This window comes from Micromys minutus (assembly GCF_963924665.1).
Source record: "Micromys minutus genome assembly, chromosome: 31".
Classification (NCBI taxonomy): Eukaryota; Metazoa; Chordata; class Mammalia; order Rodentia; family Muridae; genus Micromys; species Micromys minutus.
Genome location: NC_137966.1, coordinates 22,657,745 through 22,680,595, shown reverse-complemented (window position 1 = coordinate 22,680,595; position 22,851 = coordinate 22,657,745). Strand labels below are relative to the sequence as shown.

Genomic DNA, 22,851 nt, shown 5'->3' with positions numbered 1-22,851 from the left:
TCAGAGAAGGTAAAAGGACCCTTCAAATGATTTGTATGAGCTAAGGCATTGTAGGTCACTTCTTCCTCCAATCCCACAGGGCCCTGCTGTGCAGAAAGAATTCCTTGGTGGCTTTGGTGGCTTAGTTTGGGGATGCCTCTTCAGCTTGGGCTCCTGCCTGTACACCTGTCTCTCTATTCTTCAGGAAAGTTCATAAGTCACCAGATCTCAACACAGATTCCGCGTCTCTCTTTACAGCAGAACTTTCAGAGAGCCCCAGACTTCAGACAGCATCAGAATCCCAGAGAGAGCCTGTTAGATATTCAGACTCTTTGGGCATCTCCCAGAGGTATCGGACCCATATTTCTTGGGGCACATCCCAAAAAAAATGTTCAGTCAGCATACTGAGTAGTATTCCTGGGTAATTCTGAGGTCTAGAGCCTCAGAACATAGGGTGCTACCGTGTTCTAGAAACATACAAATGCAACCTTGTCCCGAGACCACTGTAGAGGCACACCGGTTCCTTCGTATAGTAGGTTACATGTTTGAACACCCTAGATGAACTTAGCTCTCCTGGGTGCAACCAGAAGAGATGCAGGTCTTGGGGGGGGGTGCGTCTCAGTGGACTGGGCCTTATTCCATGAGATTTTGACTCCCTGCTGCACCCCAACTGTGGTTGTAAGAGTGTGTATCCTCCCAGATGTGTCCAGTCTGCACCCCACAGGCTGTGTGCATACCAGCCTATTTGTAGGTGATAGTGTTGTGTTGTATTGTCAAAAAGTTAGACACCACTGCCCCCCCCCAGTCTGCATCCAAAAGCACATTTTTGTTCATGCCTTCCTATAACACTCCTGAGCACTCGCTTCTGCATAAGACCCTGTGTTTGTGGAACCCCTAGCCACAAGCCTCAAGGTTGCTTGGCAGTGTTCAGCATCTCTATGTCACAGGGTTAAGGAAAGGACACTTGCTCTGTGAGCTGGAGGTCCTAGTTCAAGTCCCCAGCAGCCATGTGGAAATCTGGATATGACTGCATGTTTGTGGAACAGTGCTGTGTGCGCAGAGACCAGAAGAGCCCAAAGAACTTGCTGGCTGCTCAGCCTCGTCGAAATGATCTATATGGCCTTTGTATACACATGTACTTATGTAGTACACATACTACACACACCATAGTACACATGCACACACACTCACACACACACACACACACACACACACACACGCACACACACATACACACACACACACACACACACAACTGCATACTACTAACTGCATGCTCTTTTGTCCAAGAAACCCTGTTGTCCAAGTCTGAAATTTATTTTTAGTAACGTCCACACCAAAGAGCTGTGACTAGTATGCAGTTTTGTGTGTCTGTTTGTTTGTTGTTATTGCTGTTGCTGTTTCTCCCGAGCTACAGGAAAGTGATGGTAATATGACCATCAGCACTGTCATGGGGCCTCAGCATCCTTATGCTGACTAGGTCTAAACAAGGATCATGCCGGTGTTGATCACTTCTCCAAAAGAAAAGTAGGGAGGGGAGGCAAAATGGAATCTGAAGGGACAGAAGGGAGAAGTTTCTTTGGAGGGTAGTGTGTCCCTGGGGAAAAAAAGTGGGCAGAGAAAGAGGATGCTTGGAACCTGTCTCCCCTAGATACTGACAGGTCCAGATGGCCTGTATATGAGATGACCCCCAGAGCTGACAAACTCAACCACTGAACAACCCACTTCCGGTTCCTGAAACCTTAGCGAGCTGTCCAAGAGTCCAGGCAGGAGCAGGTGAGAAAAGCCTGCCTGAAACGCAGCACCTGGAGGACGGACCGTAGCGGCTGTGGTCGGAGAATGCACGAAGGGGATGGATGGTCAGAAATATTTTGGTGTCACTGGCATCTTGGGCTCTGAGCAGTTCTTGAACTTGTTGGAGAGGAATGTTAACAGCCACTGGCTTTGAGCCACGGGCAGAGCCTCTTGGGTTCTGTTGTACGTGATAGAGGGGTAAGCTTGCTTGGAAACATGTTTGCTATGCATGTTCAACCCTCCAGATTCATATTAAAAACAAATGGCCGAGGCATGACAGTGTTTGCTTGTATTACCGGTGCTAGGGGATGGGGGTGAAGAGGGAAGATCCTTAGGGCTCACTGCCCTCTGTCTTCAGAACCCCCCAGTCGTTCTGTCTTCCTCTCCAGGAAGGGCCCATCTGCCTTTGAACTGTCATTGTGAGCACGGAGAGTGGAGAGCACCCTTACTCCTGCTCCACATCCTGTGCAGTGCTGTGTACTTCGCAGACGCTCTCAAGTACACCTCTCCACCCCTTCTCCCCCCTACGCCACCACTGTCAGCACTGGAGTGGCTTCTAGCTGGTCTCCAGTGCCACCTGTGTCCTGTCTGCCCAGTTCTAGGAGAGCTGGAGTCAGGTGGTTCGAGACACTTTTCCTAAAAGGCTTTTAGAGTCTTCTCAGAACTTCTTGTCTTGAGCCCAGGTTCCTTCTCATGACCTGAGGAACCCTTACCCTGCACCCCGAACTTTGTACCCTGCCTGCACCCTCCTCTCTTCTTTTACCACCTGGGCTTCACCTTGTCTGTCAGAACCAAACACACTCTATTTCTCTCCCTTTTCTTATAGTCTTAGTGTATTCTGTCCCCTCTGCTTGATCCAGCAGTCACTCACAAGACCGACTTAGGACATCTGACCACCAATCCTTTGCCTTTGAACCTGATCATAAGCTTGGTTTGTTATTCTGTGCATATGTGTCTGTTTGTCTGTATATCTATATATCTATATCTATATCTATCTATCTATCTATCTATCTATCTATCTATCTATCTATCCATCTCTGTCTCTACATTTATGTATATAACGTGTGTGTGTGTGTGTGTGTGTGTGTGTGTGTGTAAACCAGAGACCAGGTTCCTCACTTAGACTTGGGGCTCACTGATTAGGGTAGACGGGCTGCTCAATGCATTGGACAAACACTGTCTTCTTAAATCTACCCCCCTTGTTGCACCCAGGGACTTCTGCAGCATAGAGGTTCCACCCATCATCACCACATCACACCTCATCTGGGGCTCTGCTTTATTTTACACCAAGGGGTTCTGGTGTCATTTATTACCAAATCATCCTTTGCTATGGACTGCAGAGGATGACCTCTCTGTGACATCTGCTAGGACATATCAGACCTACCCATAGAGCATCTTTGTGTCCAATTTTAAAAATTAAAAATTATAACATTAATATATTAAAATATATTAAAAATTATAACATCTTATAGGTCTCCCCATTTCATTCTTCCTGTTCCCCTTATTTTCCCCTTTCCCTTTCTGAGGACTTTCATGTCACTTTTCTTTAATATATCTATGTGTGATGTTACATAGCTACACACAATCTAAGAAGTACATATTAGAGAAAACATGCTCTAAAAAGAAGTACATATTAGAGAAAACATGCACTCTGTCTCCCCGAGAATCTCAGTTTGCTAACTACGCTTATCTCTAGTTCCATCCATTTCTCTGTAAACGATGTGAATTTGTTCTTCATTGTGGCTGAAAAATTCTATTGTTTATAAAACATATTTTCCCAGCCATTCCTCCGGTGTTGAACAGGTTGTCCATAACCTAGTCACTGTGACGAGTGCTGCAGGGAACACTGGTTGGTTAGTAACTTCTGTGATATACTAACCTGGAGTGCTTTGGCTAAATTCCCGGGAGTGGTTGAATGTGTTGTGTGGTAGACTGTTTCCATAGAGACTGGAAAACTTATATTCCCACAAGCAATGCAAAGAGGTTCTCATCTGCCTACATCTTCCTCAGCATTTGTTCTTATCTGTTTTCTGAATGACTACTATCTCCAATACTAAAAATGTTTCCTGAGATTGTCAAGTGTCCCTCAGGGGGTAGACATTCACTGGCTGAGAGCCACTGGCTTAACCTTGTGGATAACTTCAGCCTCCCTTCTGCCCCTCTGCTCTGGGTCCTGGTCCTCTGGTCCTCTGAGGGGGTAGATGCTCTCTTGTAGACATGACCCATCTTCCCTGATGTCATGCCTCTCTGAGGGGAATGAATGAATGATTTATGTTCTAGGTTGCAGTGGGCATCTGCTCTTTCAGCATAATTAACTAAGCATGTGTCACCTGCAGAACGCTAACAGGCTGACTGGAAAATATACATTTACTTTTTCCCCTTTCCTAAACACATAGCTAAGTGTTTAACATGAGATAAACTGGTGTGTTTTCAGGGAGATGACCTGTCAAAACTGACTTGTGGTTTCTGTGCTGAAAGCCTCACCCAGAACTAGAGTGTGGCTTTAAAGCAAAGCCTGTGTCCCCTACTGTTTTGTTTATTTTTCTGTGGGCAGAAATTTGAGGGGAAAACTTTCAGAAAAAGTTCCAGATGCAAGCATCTGTAGGCATAAGGGATGAGAGAAAAAAAAAAAAAAAAAAAAAAAAAAAGAGAGAGAGGAGAGACAGGAAGTCTCCAGACAGGGGAGCAATCAGAGGTGGATCTCCTACTGTGTCCATCTTTCCACTTACCTACCCATCTGTCTGTCTGTCCATCTGTCCATCCATCCTTTCATCCATCCATCTGTCCATCCATCTGTCTGTCCATCCATTTACCCATTCATCCATCCATCCACCCACCTACCCACCCATCCATTTATCCATTCATTTATCTACCCACACATCAACCTACCTGTCTGTTTATCTGTCCATCCCTTGTCTGTTTGCCCACCTGCCCTCCCTCTCATCTATCCATTAGTCTGTTCATTCACCCACTTACTCATCCATCCATCCATCCATCCATCCATCCATCCATCCATCTACCCACCATCTATCCATTCATCCATCTACCAACCTACCATCCATCCATTCACCCATCCACCTACCCACCATCCATCCACCTACCTACTTATTCATTCATCCATCCATTTAATACCAGGGCATGTGCTGGAGGGAAGCTGGGTTGTAGATACAGTTGTGTCCTCTATCCATGTGTTTTGGAAACAAACCAAATGGAAAGGATAGAGGGCCATGTGGACCACTGCCCAGTCCAGTCTTGAAGCTGTGATGATTAATTCTGATTGTCAACTTGACAGGATGGAGAACCATCATGGAGATTAGTCTTTGAGGCATTACTGTGAGGGAGTTTCTAGGATAAGTCATTTAAGGGTCTTCTGACAGCACTCTTCCATGGGCTTGGGTCATGGGTTGAATAGGGTGAAAGTGCTCTGAGCACCAGCATCCATTTCTCTCTGCTTCCTGGCTGTGGATGAGAGATGACCAGCTGCCTCAGACTCCTGCTGCCATGACTTCCTCACCGCAAGTGACCATGGGACAGAATAAAACTTTCCTTTCTTCAAGTGCTTCATCAATAGCTTCAAGCTATTTCATCACAGCGTCTGATAAAGTAACTATACAGGACAATCGTGGAGTGGAAGTGGCCAGAAGAGGGTTCCAAACAGCCCTTACCCTTCTTAGTTGCTATGCATGCTCGTTAGTAAGATGGGGCTCATGTACAGCAGGTGGTTCAGATAGGGGCATTGAGGAGCTGTGTGTTCTCACACCACCACTGGCCATCTCTGATGCATGAGCCTGCTGCGGACATGCGTGGTTTCCATCATCCTCTCAGTATTCCCAAGGTCAGTGCAGTTATGAGGTCCAGAGGAGTCTAAGCAATCCCTTCTCAGGGTTGTTGAAATCAGAGGTGGCGTGGAAAAGTGCTGGCACCCAGCACCTGCTTTATGCCGTTACTGTTACCTTAGGGGATTCCCTTCTGTAAACTCCACGACAGTTGCTTGGCTTCTGGCCGAGTTGTTCTGCATGCCACCTCTTCTGAGGGTAGAAGCTTCTCCCTTCAGTCTTCGGATAACATCTTGGAGCATCTCCTGGCTGGAAGATTTGGGTGCAAGCGGTTTCCTCCTATAGGATGTGAGCTGTTAAATCTGATGTGTCCAGCCTCGCCTGCTGGCTGCACACCTCACTCCTGCCTTGGATATCTGTAGCTTTCTGTCTTTGAATGCCTGGGCAAGGTACGCTTCCTTTGCCTTGGAGCTCAAAGTGGGAGAGGAAAAAGGAGAGCCTTGGGAAACCTGAACCCCAGTTCCTTGACAGTTTACAAATGGTGTTTCAAATTCTTTGTTGTTCTAATCTTTCTAGCCCTGTATGTGTCTTAATTATACATAATTGTGTGTCTTATTACAGCATTTTCATAATGATATAATGTATTTCTATCATATTAACACTCCTTACCCTCTCTTGTCCCCTCCTTCTGCTGTCTCCTTCCTCTTCCCAACCAGCTCCCTGTATGTATGCCTATACCTCTGAGGAAAGTATCTCTGACTTCTACTAACTACAACTATTATCCACCTCCATGGAAGATGCCTCCATGTGCATCCTCTCTCCCCCTGCAGGATGCTGGTGGGTCCAATTTTGTGCACATCCTGGGCAGTTAGTAACAAATGCTATGAGTTCTAAAGCAAGCAGATGCATGCCTAGAAGTCAGCTGTTCAGAGCACTCCTCCCCAGCCTCTGGCTCTTAGCAGAGGAGGGCAACTCGTTGTCTTATAGATATAGTACATGATTGGGAGTGGGGCTTATGCAGTGACAAAGTGGCATAGCTGGGAGTTGTCCCAGTTGACATCAGTTCGTACTGTGTGTTTTCAGTGGCTTACTTCCCAGTGCACATTTGCCTTCAGCACACCACTTCTGTTCGGCAATCACTGGCTAACCTTGAAATTCTCTGCTTCTCTTTTTCCCTCTCTTCCTTTCTGACAGGGAGATAAATAAGTCTGTGCTGGCCCTGGAAGAAGGACATGATGTGACAGGCAGGAACAGACTTTGGGAAGGACCCCGAGGCTGCATTATGAACTCACACACAGCCAGCCCTTCACTGATGTGCAATGTAGCAGAAATAAAGACCCCAGAAGGCACTAAGAGGGATTAGAGGGAGACTACCCCCCAAACTCACAAGGTTGTCAGGCACTGCCTGCTTCTGGGAGACTTGAGATCCTGTGGCAGGGAAGGCCTTCACCTGCTTCCTAAAGCCTAGATTACATTTGCAGTGGGTTTCCAGGGCAGGCTGGCAGGAGAAGAGATCCTTGGCCATTGAAGCCACGGTGATGAACTCAGCTTACCTAAGGTCTATTCTTTCTCAGGGAGCCACATTTATTTCATCTTTTCTGTGTGTGCCTGGGCATGGATGAGTGTACATGTACATTTAAGTGTACATACATGTGTATACTCAGTGTGGAGGCCAGAGAACTAACCATCTCAGGTGTCATTCCTCAGGAACTATATATGTTATTTGTGACAGGCTTTTTCTGGCTTGGAACTAGCCCAGGAGGCCAGACCAGCGAGTCTCAGGGATCTGCTTGGCTGCACCTCCGCAGTGTTGGGATTACAGGTGCACACTACCAAACCTGGCTCCTCGTATGAGTGTTAGGAGCCAAACTCAGGTTCTTCTGTTTGGAAGGCAAGAAGTTTACTAGTTAAAAGTTATCTTTGAAAACATTTTGATGAAAAAATTTAGAGATGTGACAGATGACCTTGGGCCTGTTGTTACCAGTCTTGACTCTCCACGGTGTTGGATGACATAGACAGTGGTTTTCCAGTCTACACGGCCTTCTGTGTATTGACTATAGTATTGAGTGTCTGGGATAAGATAGACCCCAGGTTGGGCATGTCACAGCTGTGCTAGCTCAAGACCCCTACTTACAGATGAGAAAACTTAAGTCAGTGAGGCTGAGGTCACAGAGGAGCAAAATGGCTGTCATAAATATGCATATTGTATGAGTTAGATTTTCTTGACTATAACAAAATGCCTGAGAGAGTTGTCTTATAAGCAGAGAGGTTTATGTAGCTCACAGCACTGGAGGCTCAAGAGGACGGAAGTTGCACTGACCAGTTCTGATGAACACCTTTCTGCTGGGTTTCATCATGGAGGATGGCAATGGTGTGGGCCTGTTCAGGACGCACTGCTCATATCTCTACAGGGAAGACAGAGAAAGTCAGGGCTAGCAGCAGGGAGCAGGCTCAGGGTTTGTAACAACACTCTTCTGAGAACTACCAAAGGGTTTAATCTCTTCCATGGGCCCTCTTCCTATTGACCTAGAAACCTCCTATAAGACCCCCATCTCCCAAAAGTCCCCACCACCATCTCAGGAAGCAAAACTCAGTACTTGAACCTGGGAAGATACTTTCAGTCAGAGCATGTATGAAATAAATTTGGGGGTCTAGGTTTATCCTGGGTGTACGTTGAAGGAATGAGTAGTGATTCACTTGAAATAGCAAGAGTCCCCTGTTTTCTGTTTAATTTCAATGGCCAGAGACAGAAAATGGTAGTCTTGACAGAGAGCCCAACATAGAAAAGCCATGAGGAGATGGTTCAAGTCCCTAACTCGGTTCTTTCTAACAGGTCATCCTCTTGGGTGAGGAGGGATGGGAAACTGCTTTGATAATGGTGGTTATTCATATGGTGATTAACAATCTTCCCAAGCAGCACCAAGTGTGCAAATGACCTTAAAGCGAGCCCCATGAAGCTTGAGAGGGATTAAGTGTTTGCTATATAGAAGGACCTGAGTTTAACCCCCTAAACCCATGTAAGGTAATCTGGGTAGGTCCGATTGCGCCAGTGATCCCAGCACAAAATTCCTGGGGCTCATTAGCCAACCTGGGTAGTCAAATTAATGTACTCCAGGTTCAGTGAGAGACCTTATCTCAAAAATAAAGTGGAAAACAACTAAGGAAGTGACCTGACATCAGTCTCTGGCCTCCATACACATGAACATTCACACACACACACACACATGCATACATACACAAACAAGGCACAGTCTTTAATGGCATTTGAGAATCTGTAGTTCTGTGGGAACTTGATAAGGGTTGTGTCTGTATGTGATACTTTGTAGAATGCCTCCTTTTTCTACATTGGTATCAGAATTTGCAAAACTTCCATGTGATTCATTGCTGCAGGGTCCTAACCCTTCCCTTTCATTTTCATTCACATGGACCCTCTGGGTTAAGGAACTTCCTGATCTGTCTGCCGGATGGAGATGCTCAGAAACTCTTACAGCTGAAGGGGGTGTGATCTCTTTCCATAGATGCTTTGACCAAATGGCAGCCATGGATAACTGACTGAATATCAACCCTGCCCAGAAACAGTGGGGACTCTGGCTCAGTTAGTTTATGGAAGAATCAAGGAGTTTGTGTCTTAATGAAGCATTCAGAGGAGTGAGCTCAGAGTCAGAATAAGCATGAAATGCTTCCGCGCTGTTGCTGGGCATCATACCCAGAGCACTGTACTGATGTTCCTAGCCCTTAGAGAACACTACAGGTAGACTGCTAGTGAGGACATGGTGAATTATTCCTGGGGGTGGTGACAGCTAGTGTGATTGAACAGTAAAAACATTTGATATATTTCAGCCATATAGCAATTCATCTAGAGACTTTGGATAATATTAGAGGAAACTGTGAAGCAAAGAATGTTTGTCAAAGGGACAGTTGGTTACAAATGCCTGAGAGATAGCAACAGAGAGGACAGATGGAAGAAAACATAATGAGTTTGGGGCTGGCAAGATGGCTCATCAGGTGAAGGTGCTTGCCACCAAGTCTGATGACATGAGTTTGATCCCTGGAATCCACATGGTGAACGGAAGAACCAGATTTGGAAAGCCGTTGTCTGACCTCCACATGTATGGCATGGCATGTGTATGCATGCACACCACACACACACACACACACACACACACACACACACACACACACACACACACATCTAATAAACTAAGATTAAGTTTGCAGTGAGACTGGAGTATGATGGTGGCTTTTCATAGCTCCCTTGACTGAATTAAGATATGCAAAGGACATTAGTGGCACATACCTTGGGGTATATCTATAGGGGGGTCCTTTCCAGAGTGTGCTAGACTGTGTGGGCTTTGATTTAACCAGTGGGCACACTATAGGATCACGTTACTGGGATGTGGGACCTCAGTAGAAGAGACTTATCACTAGGGGCCTGTCTTTGGGTCTAGAGCTCATCCTGGTCTCTTCCCGCGTTGCTCCCAGTCCACCATGAGAAGAAGAGTGCCATCCTTTTTGTGCCCACCACTGCCATGATGACCTTCCTAGCCTCATGCAGGTCATATAGCTCCTGGCTGGTCCCCCAAAATCATGAACTCAAATAAATCCTTCCCTTTAAAATTTGGTTATATAAAGTATTTAATGACATAAATACATGGACTGATCTAGAAACTGATCATTCTTTGTGTGTGTATAAGCATGTGAGTGTGTGAGAAGTGGGGGGAGGAAGGGAGGGAGAGAGACAGAGATAGGGAGAGACAGAGCTAGGGAGAGAAGGAGGGAGGGATGGAGAAAGGGAGGGAGGGAAGGAAGGAGGAAGGTTGGTTGCTAACTAGGCTAGGCTGACTGAATAACTAGACCCCAGATCCTCTTGTACATCCCCAGTGATTGGATGACAGGTGGAAGCCACTCTTGGCTATTACTTACAGGGTTTTTATTTTGCAGGAGTTTGGAAGTGAACTCAGGTTCTCTACATTGCCAGCTAGGCCAGGACTCCCTGGTCCTCATCATGTTTGCGTGGATAGATAAAGTCCTCATTCAGAAGGTTTGAGGGTCGGTGTTGCAGAACTTGAGAGGAAGGATGACAGGGACAAGGGCTGGTGCTGTCCACTGGGCAGATGTGGCATGCGCTAGGAGACAGTAAGCAGGTTCCTTAGGCACACCTGCACATTACTGTGGCTGCCTAGGGCTTGTTTAGAAACTGAAGAGCCATTCAGCTGCCTACAGGGACTTGGTTCGAGCAGGAGAAATTGAGCACTCGCTGATGAAATCGGCCTGGTTCCACAGCTATTGATTGAGAGCCCATGTGGGTGAGAATTCTCTGCTTCTGCAGCAGCTTGAGAACCATTGCAAAATGACAGCTCAGTGTGACTCGAGGAAGCAGGGCAGAGCAGCCCTCAAATCCCTCAGAGGCAGAAATCCCAGAATGCTTTGTGCACTCTGATCAGGAAAGGATCCAGGGAGGAGGTTGGACACTTTAGCTGCCTTCCTAGGGAGCCTGAGAAGCAGCCCCTGCACCATCAGCTTCCCCATCAGCTGGCTACGTGTGGCACTAGAGATTCAGGCAGCCATGCAGTCAGAGCCCACCCCTGTTGAGGGTCTCTTTATTGTTTCAGCCCTTGTGAACACTGGGTTATTTTAATGAATGCTATCTATTGACAACCTTTGACTGCCTGTAGTGTCATTAAGCTGAAATCTTAGCATTCAGAAGGCTTAGCCTACAGGATTGCCTCAAGTTTCGGGCCTGCCCGGACTAGATATTAAGACTTTACAAAACAACCCAAATAGTTATATTGAAAGCAGAGTTTTCATTTGGGATTATCAAGGGAAATATTTAAATTTTAAATGGATAGATAAAAATATTGTTAAATTTACATGAATATAAAAGCATTGTTTAAAGGTAGCATAAATTCAAAAAACAAATTTCCAGCTTTTTAAACAGAGCATGCTTTCTCCTCTAAGAGTAATGAAAGGAGTTACCATTCTAGGAAAGACAATAGATTTTTTAAGCTTTCTCCTTCTCTCTCTCTCTCTCTCTCTCTCTCTCTCTCTCTCTCTCTCTCTCTCTCTCTCTCTGTGTGTGTGTGTGTGTGTGTGTGTTTGTGTTTTATACAGTCTATTCTGGTCATGGCTTCTTCCTGTCCTTCAACTCTTAGATCTTTCTCACCTTGACTCCCAACTCCTCCTCCTCTCTCCTACTTTTTTTGTCCAGGATATTTTTCTAAAAACAACAAGATAAAATATAATAAAATTTAATGATTCACACCAGAGTTGGACAGGAGAAACCAACTGAAGGAGAAGATCCTCAAGAGAAAGCACAAGAATCAGAGACATCCTTGAGTGTTTGTGGGCTCAGGAGTCCCATAAAAGTTCTAAAGTGAAACCATTAAGATGTTTGCAGTAGACTTGTGCAGGCCCCGTGTTTGCTGCTTCAGTCTCTGAATCCATGAATCTTTGCTCAGTTGATGTGGAGGGCCGTGTTCTCCTGGTGGGCTCTGTTCCCTCTGACTCCCACATTCTTGCCTCTTCTATGGGGTTTTCTCAGCTCTGAGGGGAGAGATTTGATGGAGATATCTCATTTAGATCTCTGTGCTCCAAGGTCTGTCTCTCTCTCTCTCTCTCTCTCTCTCTCTCTCTCTCTCTCTCTCTCTCTCTCTCTCTCCATAATGTCTGGCTGTATATACGCTACAGGCAGAAGCCTCTCCAATGATGGCCAAATAAGGTACAGATTTATGAGTTACAGCAAAAATATTATTAGGGCGTCATTTTATTGGTCCTTTTTATTTCTTTTTTCTTTTTTCTTTTTTGGACAATAGTATTTGGTTTTTCTCTATCTCCCTGGGCTATCTAGTCTAGTTTCTAGTTCTTGGTACCCAAGCAGTATTGAAAATGGGTTTCATCTTATTGAGTGGGCCTCAAGTCAAATCAGACTGGCCTCACAAGCTTTGTGCCACCATTGTCCTAGTATGTTTTTCAGGCATGATGGATGGTATATCAAAGAAAGGGTTTATGGCTGGGCTGGTACAGAGCTTACACCAAAGACACTAGAACATCAGGATAAAGGTTCTATGTAGGTATGAGCTCTACCTTTTTATGTTCACTGAGTTGTGTAGGTGGCGCCTTCACCAATGGGACCTTGTCGTTGATTTGTGGAGAACAACCCATTATCTTGCTGATGGCCTGGATTATTTAGAATTCTTGTGGCAACACTTTGTTTAACAACTCAATTAGATGTAAACCAACTGGAAACTTTTTCGGTGACAAGAGGTGGCCAGTTGGGGCTCCATGTAAACGTTGTTCAGTGTATTGGAAACTGATCTATTCCTTCCACAGGTATTGGTACTGAGTTTGTTTAAATAGGTCTGGTGATTTAGGAAAGAAAACTCAAATTAACAATAGCTTGCTTAGGTGAGGTAGAATCTTATTCTCTACTTAATAACAGGAGTTTAGCAGAACAGTTGGACATCACAATGCTTGTAAGGTAATGCAAAGATACACATTTGGTTCTTCCACCCTGCTGTGTCTTCTTGGAAAGTTTTTATCCTTAAAACTAACCTTGATGTGAGGATAGTCTATCTCTAATTTACCTTTTCCACTCATGTATCACTGACCAGAGTTTAATTACATGGCAGTGCCTGTTGGGATGAGCTGTTGGGGAGCCATCTTTGTACCTGCCATGGAACTGGGTAGGTTTGGAATTCTCCCAGGAAGGACAAAGAGGGAATGGAAGCTGGAGCTGGCTGTCTAGGTGCCTCCTGGGGCCAAGCACCCGTGATGTGATGTAGAATTAGAAGCAATGGCTATGGAGGACAAGAAATTGCTGGGGTCTCAACCCAGTGCTTTCTATTTTCATGTATGTGTGTGAGCCATCCAGTGGCATTATGATGCATATGTCTGGAAGCCATGCCTGAACTTTCTGATCTGATAGACCTGGTTGCTAGGGGGCTGATAACCCACACTTCTAGCCATTTCTGGAAATGTCTGTTGATGATGCTTCCAGTTGTGGTGGAAGGGCCACTTGGATTCAGGGACTTGGGTCAAGACAGGGCAACATATAGCCTTTAGGCTGAGCCAACTACTTGGTTTTGTTAGCAATTATTGGGCATGCATGTATATGTGTGCCCATGTGTGCAGAGCAGAGAACTCCCTGGGGTATTGTTCCTCATTTACTGTACTTGTTTTCTTAGACAAGGTCCCTCACCTACCTGGGGCTCACTGATTAGGCTTGGCTGGGCATCAAGTTAATGACATCAGCAGTCCCTTCCTGTGATTCCCTGGTTTCAGCAGAAGAGCAGATGGAGTGACCTGTTGCTGTCTTACAAAGTGACAGGTTTTACTGAACACCACTTGTTTTGCTTTGGACATGCATTTGTCCTTGTGCTCTGTTTATGGAGGTATCACTTCCCTGTCTTCAAGGACTGCTCTCCTCTTGCTGCCTTTGATTGACACTTGACATTTGCAAGAACTTTTACCAATGAAACTCAGTTTTCCTCAACTGCTTTCCAACATATCTTATTCATCAATGTGGCTTCTATTTTATTTCTTTGCTACTTCTGACCTTCTAAGAGGTCAGAAAAGAGGCCCTTAGAGTTAATAATGGCTCTTAGATACCACATCACCTCCCTCTGTCCAGGAATCACTTCATTGTGAACTGGAAAGCCCTTTTTCAGAGGTGCTAAGAGAGACATTCCTTCTTTTAACGACACCCAGTCAACCAAGTGAGACCCACAGTTGACTGAATCACAGTGAGTGTGTGGAATGACATATGTGAAAAGTCTCTGCCTAGTGGGATAAGTATAGTGCAAAGCAATACCAGTAAATGGTTCTAGAGACAGGTTGCTAAAATAAAACAGCTTTATTTCTGGTAAAGCTATCTGGAGGTAGGTGGCCAGCCCTGACGAGGTGGTTTGGTGATGTCATTCCAGATTTTTCTGTATTTCGTTTGTAATCCTAAGCACCCATTTTTTTGCTTTGTCAAAGTTGCTTCCATAATCCAAGAGAGCTGCTGGGGCTCAAGCCAGCACATTCATGCTCTAGGTGGGAAGCTAGAAGGAGGAAACGAGCCAAAAGAGCTCTTTTTTGCTACAGATGCATTCTTAACGAACTCAGAAAATGTCAGTTTACATATCATCGGCCATCTCTAACAGGAAGGAGTCTTGGGAAGACGATTTTTTACCTAGCAACATGGCCTTTAGAATTAAAATATAGTTGTGTTACTAAGGAAGGAGAGACTGAGGGCTAGATTGTCAGGAGCCATCCAGGAAAGTTGAAAGGCATACAAGTTAAGTTTTTTAGAGATGGCCTACTGCTTTGCATGGCGGCTATGGGTAAGCTCTGAATTGCAGGACTTTCAGAGATTTTTATCCCAGGATTGCTTCTGGCTACTGATATGAATTTATTGTCACGATTACATAGTCTAATGATTCCTGGACAGTTGTTCACCGTATTGGGAAGATTTTCTGCAGATCAACAAAGATGTACCATCATGTAGTAATGCTATGTAGACAAATCAATGACTTCATAATCCATGATAATGATTTATAGAACTCCTAAATTTATACAAATGATTTCCAGCCCTTTGAAAAGCCACAAATACAGCCCTACGAAAAGTCTGTAAGCCTTTGCGAGTCACCAGCTAATCGCAGTAGGATAAAAGGCAGGCTTGGAACAAGTTTATAATCAGGGGAAACATTCCTTCTAGGATAGCTGACTACTGTCTGGTAACCAGAGATCATAAACTCTGAATAGACAGTTTATTATCAGTGCAATGATAAAAAATAAAATATTGACTGGTTTATCTACACAAAACCTCAAAACTAATTAGATGAAAGGCAGGTGCGTCGTCTCTGAATCAAACCATGCTAATAAGAATTATTGTTTTAAAATTTTAATGAACTTATGGAGCTATTAACAAATAATGAATGTTTAGTCAGGTTCTAGTCTTCATGAAAACACATGTAAACATTTTTGCTGAAACTATTTATGACTTGAATTAGTGTCTTGAACTTGCTATAAACTTATGGAAAAATATTGCAAGATTATATGATCAGTTATCTGAGAAAGTGTAAAAAGTGAGAACACCAATAAGGGAAGAAATTTTTATTTTATCAGCAATAAATGTTAAAGTTTCCTTTTCTTCCAGAATGAGTGAGGGGGTTTTGTTTTTGTTCTTTTGTATTGGAGCTTACTTGTTGGAATCTTTGCTCCAATCCACCAAAATGAATGTATGCATATGTACATATAAGTGTGTGTTTGTAAGTATGCATGGACACTTGTGGAGTTGATGAGGCTAGTAGTTGAGCCCAACTAGAACGTGCATGGGTATAAGTGTGAGCGTGCAAGCTGCCTATGTAAAAGATTTTCTTTGCTTTTCTCCATGGTTCACAAAGAGTTAATGAGTTCCAGGTTTCTCACTTGGCCAGTGAGGGGCATTTGAGCTACAGGGAAAAGAACCTGGTAACTAAGCTTGTCCCTAATTCCCTGTTACTAACAGAAGGTGTTTATTACCAGAAACCAGCAGCATTTAGCCGTAGAATAGTAGGAAACCAGAACTTGTTAACGCACAGAATAGCAAGAGAAGGCCATAGAGAAAGGAACCAGCACTCATTAAAGCACAGATAGTAAGATCATAAAGCCAGGGATCAGCAGCCGTGAGCCTTCATCTGACTGGTTCCACCTCAGCATCATGTGAGCTACGAAAGCAGGAGCAGGCTTCCGGCATGTCTGTCTGAGTTGCCTTGCTCGGGTTGTCAGGGAATTCGAGTGCAGGATGGTTGGACACCCGCTGCTGTGGGCACACTCTGAATGGCAGACAGTGTAGCTTGTGGCTCAGAAGAACTCACAAGTTTTGCTCCGCCATGCTACCCTGTGCTAGGTATGCAAACAACTTTGTATGTTTTCCATTGTGCGTATATATGTTCATATATTCACGTTTGGTATTTTCGTCTATTGCTTCCCACATAATTTACTGAGACAGTGTCTAGGGCTGAACCTGAAGCATGGATAGTTTGGACATCTAGCTAATCTGTTTGCCCTGAGGATTTCTATGTCCGCCATGAGTACTGAGGTTGCTGGCAAGCTGCTGTGCCTAGGTGGGGTCTTGATGCTAGGTGGGTCTTAGCTCCCCTCTCATTGTTGTGATAAAATATACTGATCAAAGCGATTTAAGGGAGGAAGGGTTTACTTGGTTCACAGTTCCAGTTGGATAGAGCCCACTGTAGCTGAGAAGATGTGGCAGGGAGTAGGGAAGGTGTGACTGCCGGCAGGGAAGTCATGGTACCAGGCGCAGGAAGCTGTTTGTCATATTGCATTCACATCCAGGAAGCTAAGAATGAATAGGAAATGGGACCTGACTATGAAATCTCAAGGCCTGAAATAGTGACCTACTTCCCCTAGCAAGGCTCTACTTCTTAAAGGTTCCTCAACCTTTTTGAATAGATCATCAACTAGAGACAAAGTGTTCAAACATGGGAGCCCATCAAGGGCTCTCCACATTCAAACCCTAACACTCAGTCCAGGTTTCATAAGCCCAGGGGCACCTCTTGCTGCAAAATGCATCTGTTCATTGCTCTCTGCTTCCTGATTATGACAGTCTTCTCACTAGCCCAGTTTGACCCCAAACGTATGATAGGACTAGCTGCTTCCAGCTTCTGTTACCATGGCTGCTCCATCTCTCTTGGTCCTGTCCATATTTTGGTCTGTCCTTAGTTCAGTGCATAAGCCTTCTTCCTTTTACAGGGCTTTTGTCTGAGTCTCCTTTCCCTGTACCCACAAGGCTGTAAACCTCACCTGGAACCATGATCCAGAACAACTCTATCTTAAGTTGCTTTACTCAAGAGTATTGTACAACATCAGTAAAACAAGCTCAGGCACATGGGTTCTGGGGATTCGAACTCATGCCTTCACTGAGACACCTCCCCAGCCCCAGCTGTATAGTCCAGAATAGCTTATTCAACTTTTTGGAGCTTCAGTCCTCCTCATTTGTAGGTTGGGAATGATGACAACATTTTAGTCATGGCGATGGTGTGGATGGGAGAAATCATCAGGGTTTTCTTCTGGAATGAGTACTTGGTAGAAGCCCGAGTACTAAGAACAGCGTTTAGCATGTCATTAGTACTTGGTGCACAGCAGACACTGTTCTGCAAGTAATGCTGATGTGTAGAGGAGAGGATATCAGTTCTAGAACAACCAGGACGTAGATTTAGATGCCCACTTGGCACCTTACTAATGGAGGATCTTTAAGTGGGCTTCTCAATTCTGCTGAGCCTTAATTTTCTTTAAACAAAAGGCGTATTTTTAAATGATGTGTATATGTCTTACTGTCTGTGTGGGTATGTGCAAATGCCTAGGGAGGCCAGAAGAGGACATCGCTTTCCTAGGACCTAGAGTTTCACAGGGAGTTGTGAGCAGCCCAGTGTGGGTGGTGGGGGCCCATCAGGTACATGTTCCTAACTGCTGAGCAATCTCTCCAGATCCCAGCTTTCGATTTTTTATTTGCAAATCAAAAGGGGGCACCGCAGTGGTACCCGCTGTTCTCAAAGTGCAGCCCACACTGTTCTGATCACCACAAGGCCTAGAATGGTCAGGCAGCTGCCCCTTCCCTCTTGGTCCTGCCCACGTTCTGGTGCATAGACCTTCTCCTATGCCTCTCACGCCCAGGGCATCACCTAAGTCTCCCTTTCCTGTATTGTGTCTCTCAGCACCCCTCAAGCTTGCTCCTGATTGGGTTTCGGCAAGTGAATGTCCTGTCTCTGTGCCACTGCTGATCTCTACATGTCTATGTCACCCGTTGATTCCCCTCCCAGCAGTTCTTCTGATCTACCCGCTTGCTGAGCGTCTGCCCACTCCGAATCCAGGCTCATTAGAGAGACACCCCATCTGTCTTTGTGCCTCAGTGCCTTCCTGGCATTTACCTTTCTGGGACTGAAGGGGTAATGTGCACATAAATGACCGGACAGAGCCATGAGTCCCTGAACACATACATCACAGAAAGGGGCCCTGTGGGGTCCGAGGACAGAGTTTAGAGGGATGGGGAAAACCACTTTGCCTCTTAATTGAAATTTCCATGTCTTCCCATTTTTAATGCCAGCAAGGAGCCACACGACTCCAGTTTCTCCACCAAGAGAAATCTCGTACATTCCTTGTCACATCGCCATGGGCGCAGACACTCCAGAATCATCGTTTCCTAAAGTTTATTTTGAAACCATGGCAATTAGTAGATGCCACGGAGATCTTGTGATTTAGCACATCAGCGCCAACCTACGTAGTGTCCAAGTTTAGTTTCAAAAATGTTTCTAGCCCAATTGATCTACTCTCCCTTCTGTGTGATGCATTCAGTTTTTAGGGAGTTATGCCCTGGGCAGAAGTCTGAAACCTCCTCCGTGGTCCGGTGGTGGGAAGTCAGTGAATGAATGAATGAATGAATGAATGGGGTTAGAAGTCAATGCATGAGTGAATGGATGTTCTGTGCACTTTTGTTTATGAAGGGCTATCCTTTTAGCTTCATTACTATGCCCCAATGACTTCATCCCCCCATGCTCCCAGTGCTCAGAGGAAGGCAATGCTGGTACACCTTCCACTGTCCATCCACGGACACCCCACTGTCTCACACTCATAGATTTACAATCTTAACCTCAGCAGATGAATGCTCTTCTGACATAGGCAGTTGCTTTCGTTATTTCAGACTCAACAGAGACTGAAGCAGTGTCAGCAACTCCAAGGTCCATGGGTTTCCATTGGAGGTTCTGGTTCACTTGCCCAAGGAAGGTCATGTAGGGACTGAGAAGCACCATCCTGAAGACAGCTACTGAAGTGGCTGAATTTGCTAGGCTCTCACGGGAGGAGTAGGTTGCTACCAGCTGGACTCAGTTCCTCAGTGTCAGAAGGCCCCTCAGACTCTGTCTGCTTGGGGTGCTCTTTGGCGTAGCTCCAGTGATCCCGTGTGAACTCTGCAGTTTCAGAGAAGTCATCTTATTACTGTGCGCAGAAACTTTCCTTTTCCCTTTTATAAAGAAAAGATTCACAAATGCTGGAATATTTCAGACACGCTGAGAATAAAATAACAAACACCCATGTACCAACTCTCCAGATTTAACAAATGTTAACATTTTTTGCCACATTTATTTCAGATTTTTAGAATATAAATAAAGATGCTGGTGAAGCCTGTCAACCCTCTCCCTCAGCACAGGAAATGGCCAACCAGGGGCTGAGCAATGTGCTTTGCCTTAGAACCCAGAAAGACCTTGCATTGGTGTCTTGGGATTTTTACTTTTAAATTAAAACAATTACTTTTATTTTTAGATTAAAAACATTTTTATTTTCATTCTGTATGTGTCTTCCTGTATATGTCTCTGTCTGCATGCATTCCAGCCTCTGGGGATCTGTGGATACCTGAACACATGTAGCATATGTCACATGTATGTATTATTGGAAATAAGAATACATCTTAAGGAACCTTTATAAGACAGTTATTCATCAGAAAGTTTTCTGAATGGACTTTGATTCTTGGAAAAAAAACACTTTCTAACCTAATAACAGAAGATGACACCTTTAACCTTTGACCTTTAGATATTGACCCACTTGGAACACACTTTGCACGCATTGTGAAGTAGGGAGTGAAATGTGCCTAGTCTTCATGCAGGGGACGTTTCTTAAGCGTTACTGATGGGAGGTCCCAGCACTGCCTCACAGTTACCAGTGTGTCTCATGTGATGTCTTAGTGCTGGGCTACACTTTGTCCCAGTGAGTTCTTCCTTCTTTCTGCCAGGTGTCCTTTACATGGACAATACTATCTACTGAGGCTTTTGCTCCTTTAAGGATAAACCCACATCTCTTTATAATAACTTCTTTGTTCCTAAATCTTTAGATATACATTTCACACAGTCACCTCTCAATCTATTATTAATTAATTAATTGTAGATTTAGTGACATACAGCCAATTAACATTTGGTAAGAAATACCTGAGGGAATTATTGTTTTCTTTTCTTTTATTTGTGGGTGTAGCAGAACTTTATTGTTGGTATTCAAGAGGGGCTCCCTAGGCACTTATTACTATCGGGGTCTGAGATGGAAATTGTGAGGGAGATGCTCAGTGTTAGGGGCTGAGTTGGGATGGGGACTCCTGAGCAACTGAGGGCCTCTCTCTTGCTCTCAGTGTCCTTGCTGGGGGGTGGGTGGTCCAGAGTCTCTTACTCCTTAGAGGCCATGTAGGCCATGAGGTCCACCACCCTGTTGCTGTAGCCGTATTCATTGTCATACCAGGAAATGAGCTTCACAAAGTTGTCCTTGAGAGCAATGCCAGCTCCAGCATCAAAGGTGGAAGAGTGGGAGTTGCTGTTGAAGTCACAGGAGACAACCTGGTCTTCAGTGTAGCCCAGGATGCCCTTTAGTGGGCCCTTGGCTGCCTGCTTCACCACCTTCTTGATGTCATCAAACTTGGCAGGCTTCTCCAGGTGACATGTCAGATCCACAACAGATACATTGGGGGTAGGAACATGGAAAGCCATGCCAGTGAGTTTCCCATTTACGTCTGGGATGACCTTGCCCACAGCCTTGGCAGCACCAGTGGATGCAGGGGTGATGTTCTGGGCTGCCTCATGGCCATCATGCCACAGCTTTCCAGAGGGGCCATCCACAGTCTTCTGAGTGGCAGTGATGGCATGGACTGTGGTCATGAGCCCTTCCATGATGCCAAAGTTGTCATGGATGACCTTAGCCAGGGGGGCTAAGCAGTTGGTGGTGCAGGATGCACTGCTGACAATCTTGAGTGAGTTGTCATATTTCTCATGGTTCAGACCCATCACAAACATGGCGGCATTGGCCAAAGGGGCAGCGATGATGACCCTTATGGCTCTACCCCTCAAGTGGGCTCCAGCCTTCTCCATGGTGATGAAAACACCAGTAGACTCCACAACATACTCAGCACCAGCATCAGCCCATTTGATGTTAGTGGGATCTTGCTCCTGGAAGGTGGTGATGGGCTTCCCATTGATGACAAGCTTCCCATTCTTAGCCTTGACTGTGCCATTGAATTTGCCGTGGGTAGAGTCATTCTGGAACATGTAGACCATGTAGTTGAGGCCAATGAAGGGGTCGTTGATGGCGACAATCTCTACTTTGCCAGGTCCTGAGCAGAAGGCAGCCCTGGTAACTAGGTGCCCAATGAGGCCAAATCTGTTCACACCGACCTTCACCATCTTGCCTAAGGGACAAGGCTGGCACTGCATGAGAAGATGTGGCTGTCTGTAGAACAGGGAGGAGGAGAGAGCCGGAATTTCTATGTTTTCTGTGTATTGATATTTGAAAGCATTGTCAATTCTTATTTTTTTCTCAGTGTTTATTCTGAGTTATCCTGGATAGATATTTTCATGAAAGCAATGTTTTTGTCTGGGAATGCTTTTTTTTTTTTTTTTTCTAAAACTATATTGGTACCATTTTCTTTGTCCTATAAGGTAGTGCACACACATGGGTTTTTGGTATTAGGACACAGGACAGGCATCTTTGAGGACCATTATTTTGCCTGTCAGGTAGAACAACATGAGTATACATATGGAGGTGGGGACAGAGTGACTTCTCCACTGCACTTTGGGCATGATCCCAGGGGTGTTATTTATTTATATGTGCACTTGGCAAATGTGAATCAGATGATGCTCTAGCCACATACAACTTAATTGTTTTCAATATAGACGGGTAAACACACAAGTCACGTCCAGTATCAGAAGTGACGGAGGGATGGAGTCACAAAGACACAGGAAGAGAGGGAGCTGGGAGGCGCAGTCCATTAGAACACGGAGTTGCGCAGGCTGAGAGGAGATTCCAAGGCAAGCAATGCATTGGCTTTGCATAGTCTGTGGATAGAGCACAGCTCTCAAAGGGAAAGCAGCAGACAAGTCAAAATAAGCAGACACTTATCTGTTCATTGTCAGTCTGTGTTCATAAGGAAAAAAGCTTAGCTTAAATTAGTGCTTGTATGTGTGCTTGTGTGCATGTGTATGCATGTGTTTATGTGTGTGTGGGGGGGCACTTGCCACAGTATGTATGAGGGGAAAATAGGCAGAGGAAAACTTAAAGCTATTGGCTGTCTCCTTGTACAGTGTGGGGCCCCAGGGTCTGAACTCACCTTGTCAGTGGAAAGGCCTTTACCCACTGAGCCTTCTCATCCTCTTTCAACATTTTCATGAATGGAACTCAAAGGACCCTTACCCAGAGGCTCTCTAAAGCTTGGATGAGTTTTTCACTGCAGACTGTGACATAACAGGGTAAAGAAAACACTGTTGGGGTTTTCCCTTTCCTCCGGGGTTCTTTCCAG

At 45.1% G+C, this 22,851-nt stretch overlaps 2 protein-coding genes across 2 annotated transcripts in view; one reads left to right on the top strand and one right to left on the bottom strand.

Annotated features, from left to right (window-relative positions):
• The window catches only part of GRIN2A (glutamate ionotropic receptor NMDA type subunit 2A), a gene marked incomplete at both ends in the record, with an annotated part of 384,572 nt that overhangs the window by 86,034 nt on the left and 275,687 nt on the right, over nucleotides 1–22,851 (top strand). The gene's annotated exons all lie outside the window — the stretch shown is intronic.
• Nucleotides 20,732–21,427, bottom strand: LOC308440241 (glyceraldehyde-3-phosphate dehydrogenase-like; the record flags this gene model as incomplete). The annotated part of the gene is made up of 1 exon (XM_080942272.1): nucleotides 20,732–21,427. The coding sequence occupies one exon, from the start codon at nucleotides 21,425–21,427 to the stop codon at nucleotides 20,732–20,734; it is 696 nt and encodes a 231-aa protein (XP_080798398.1).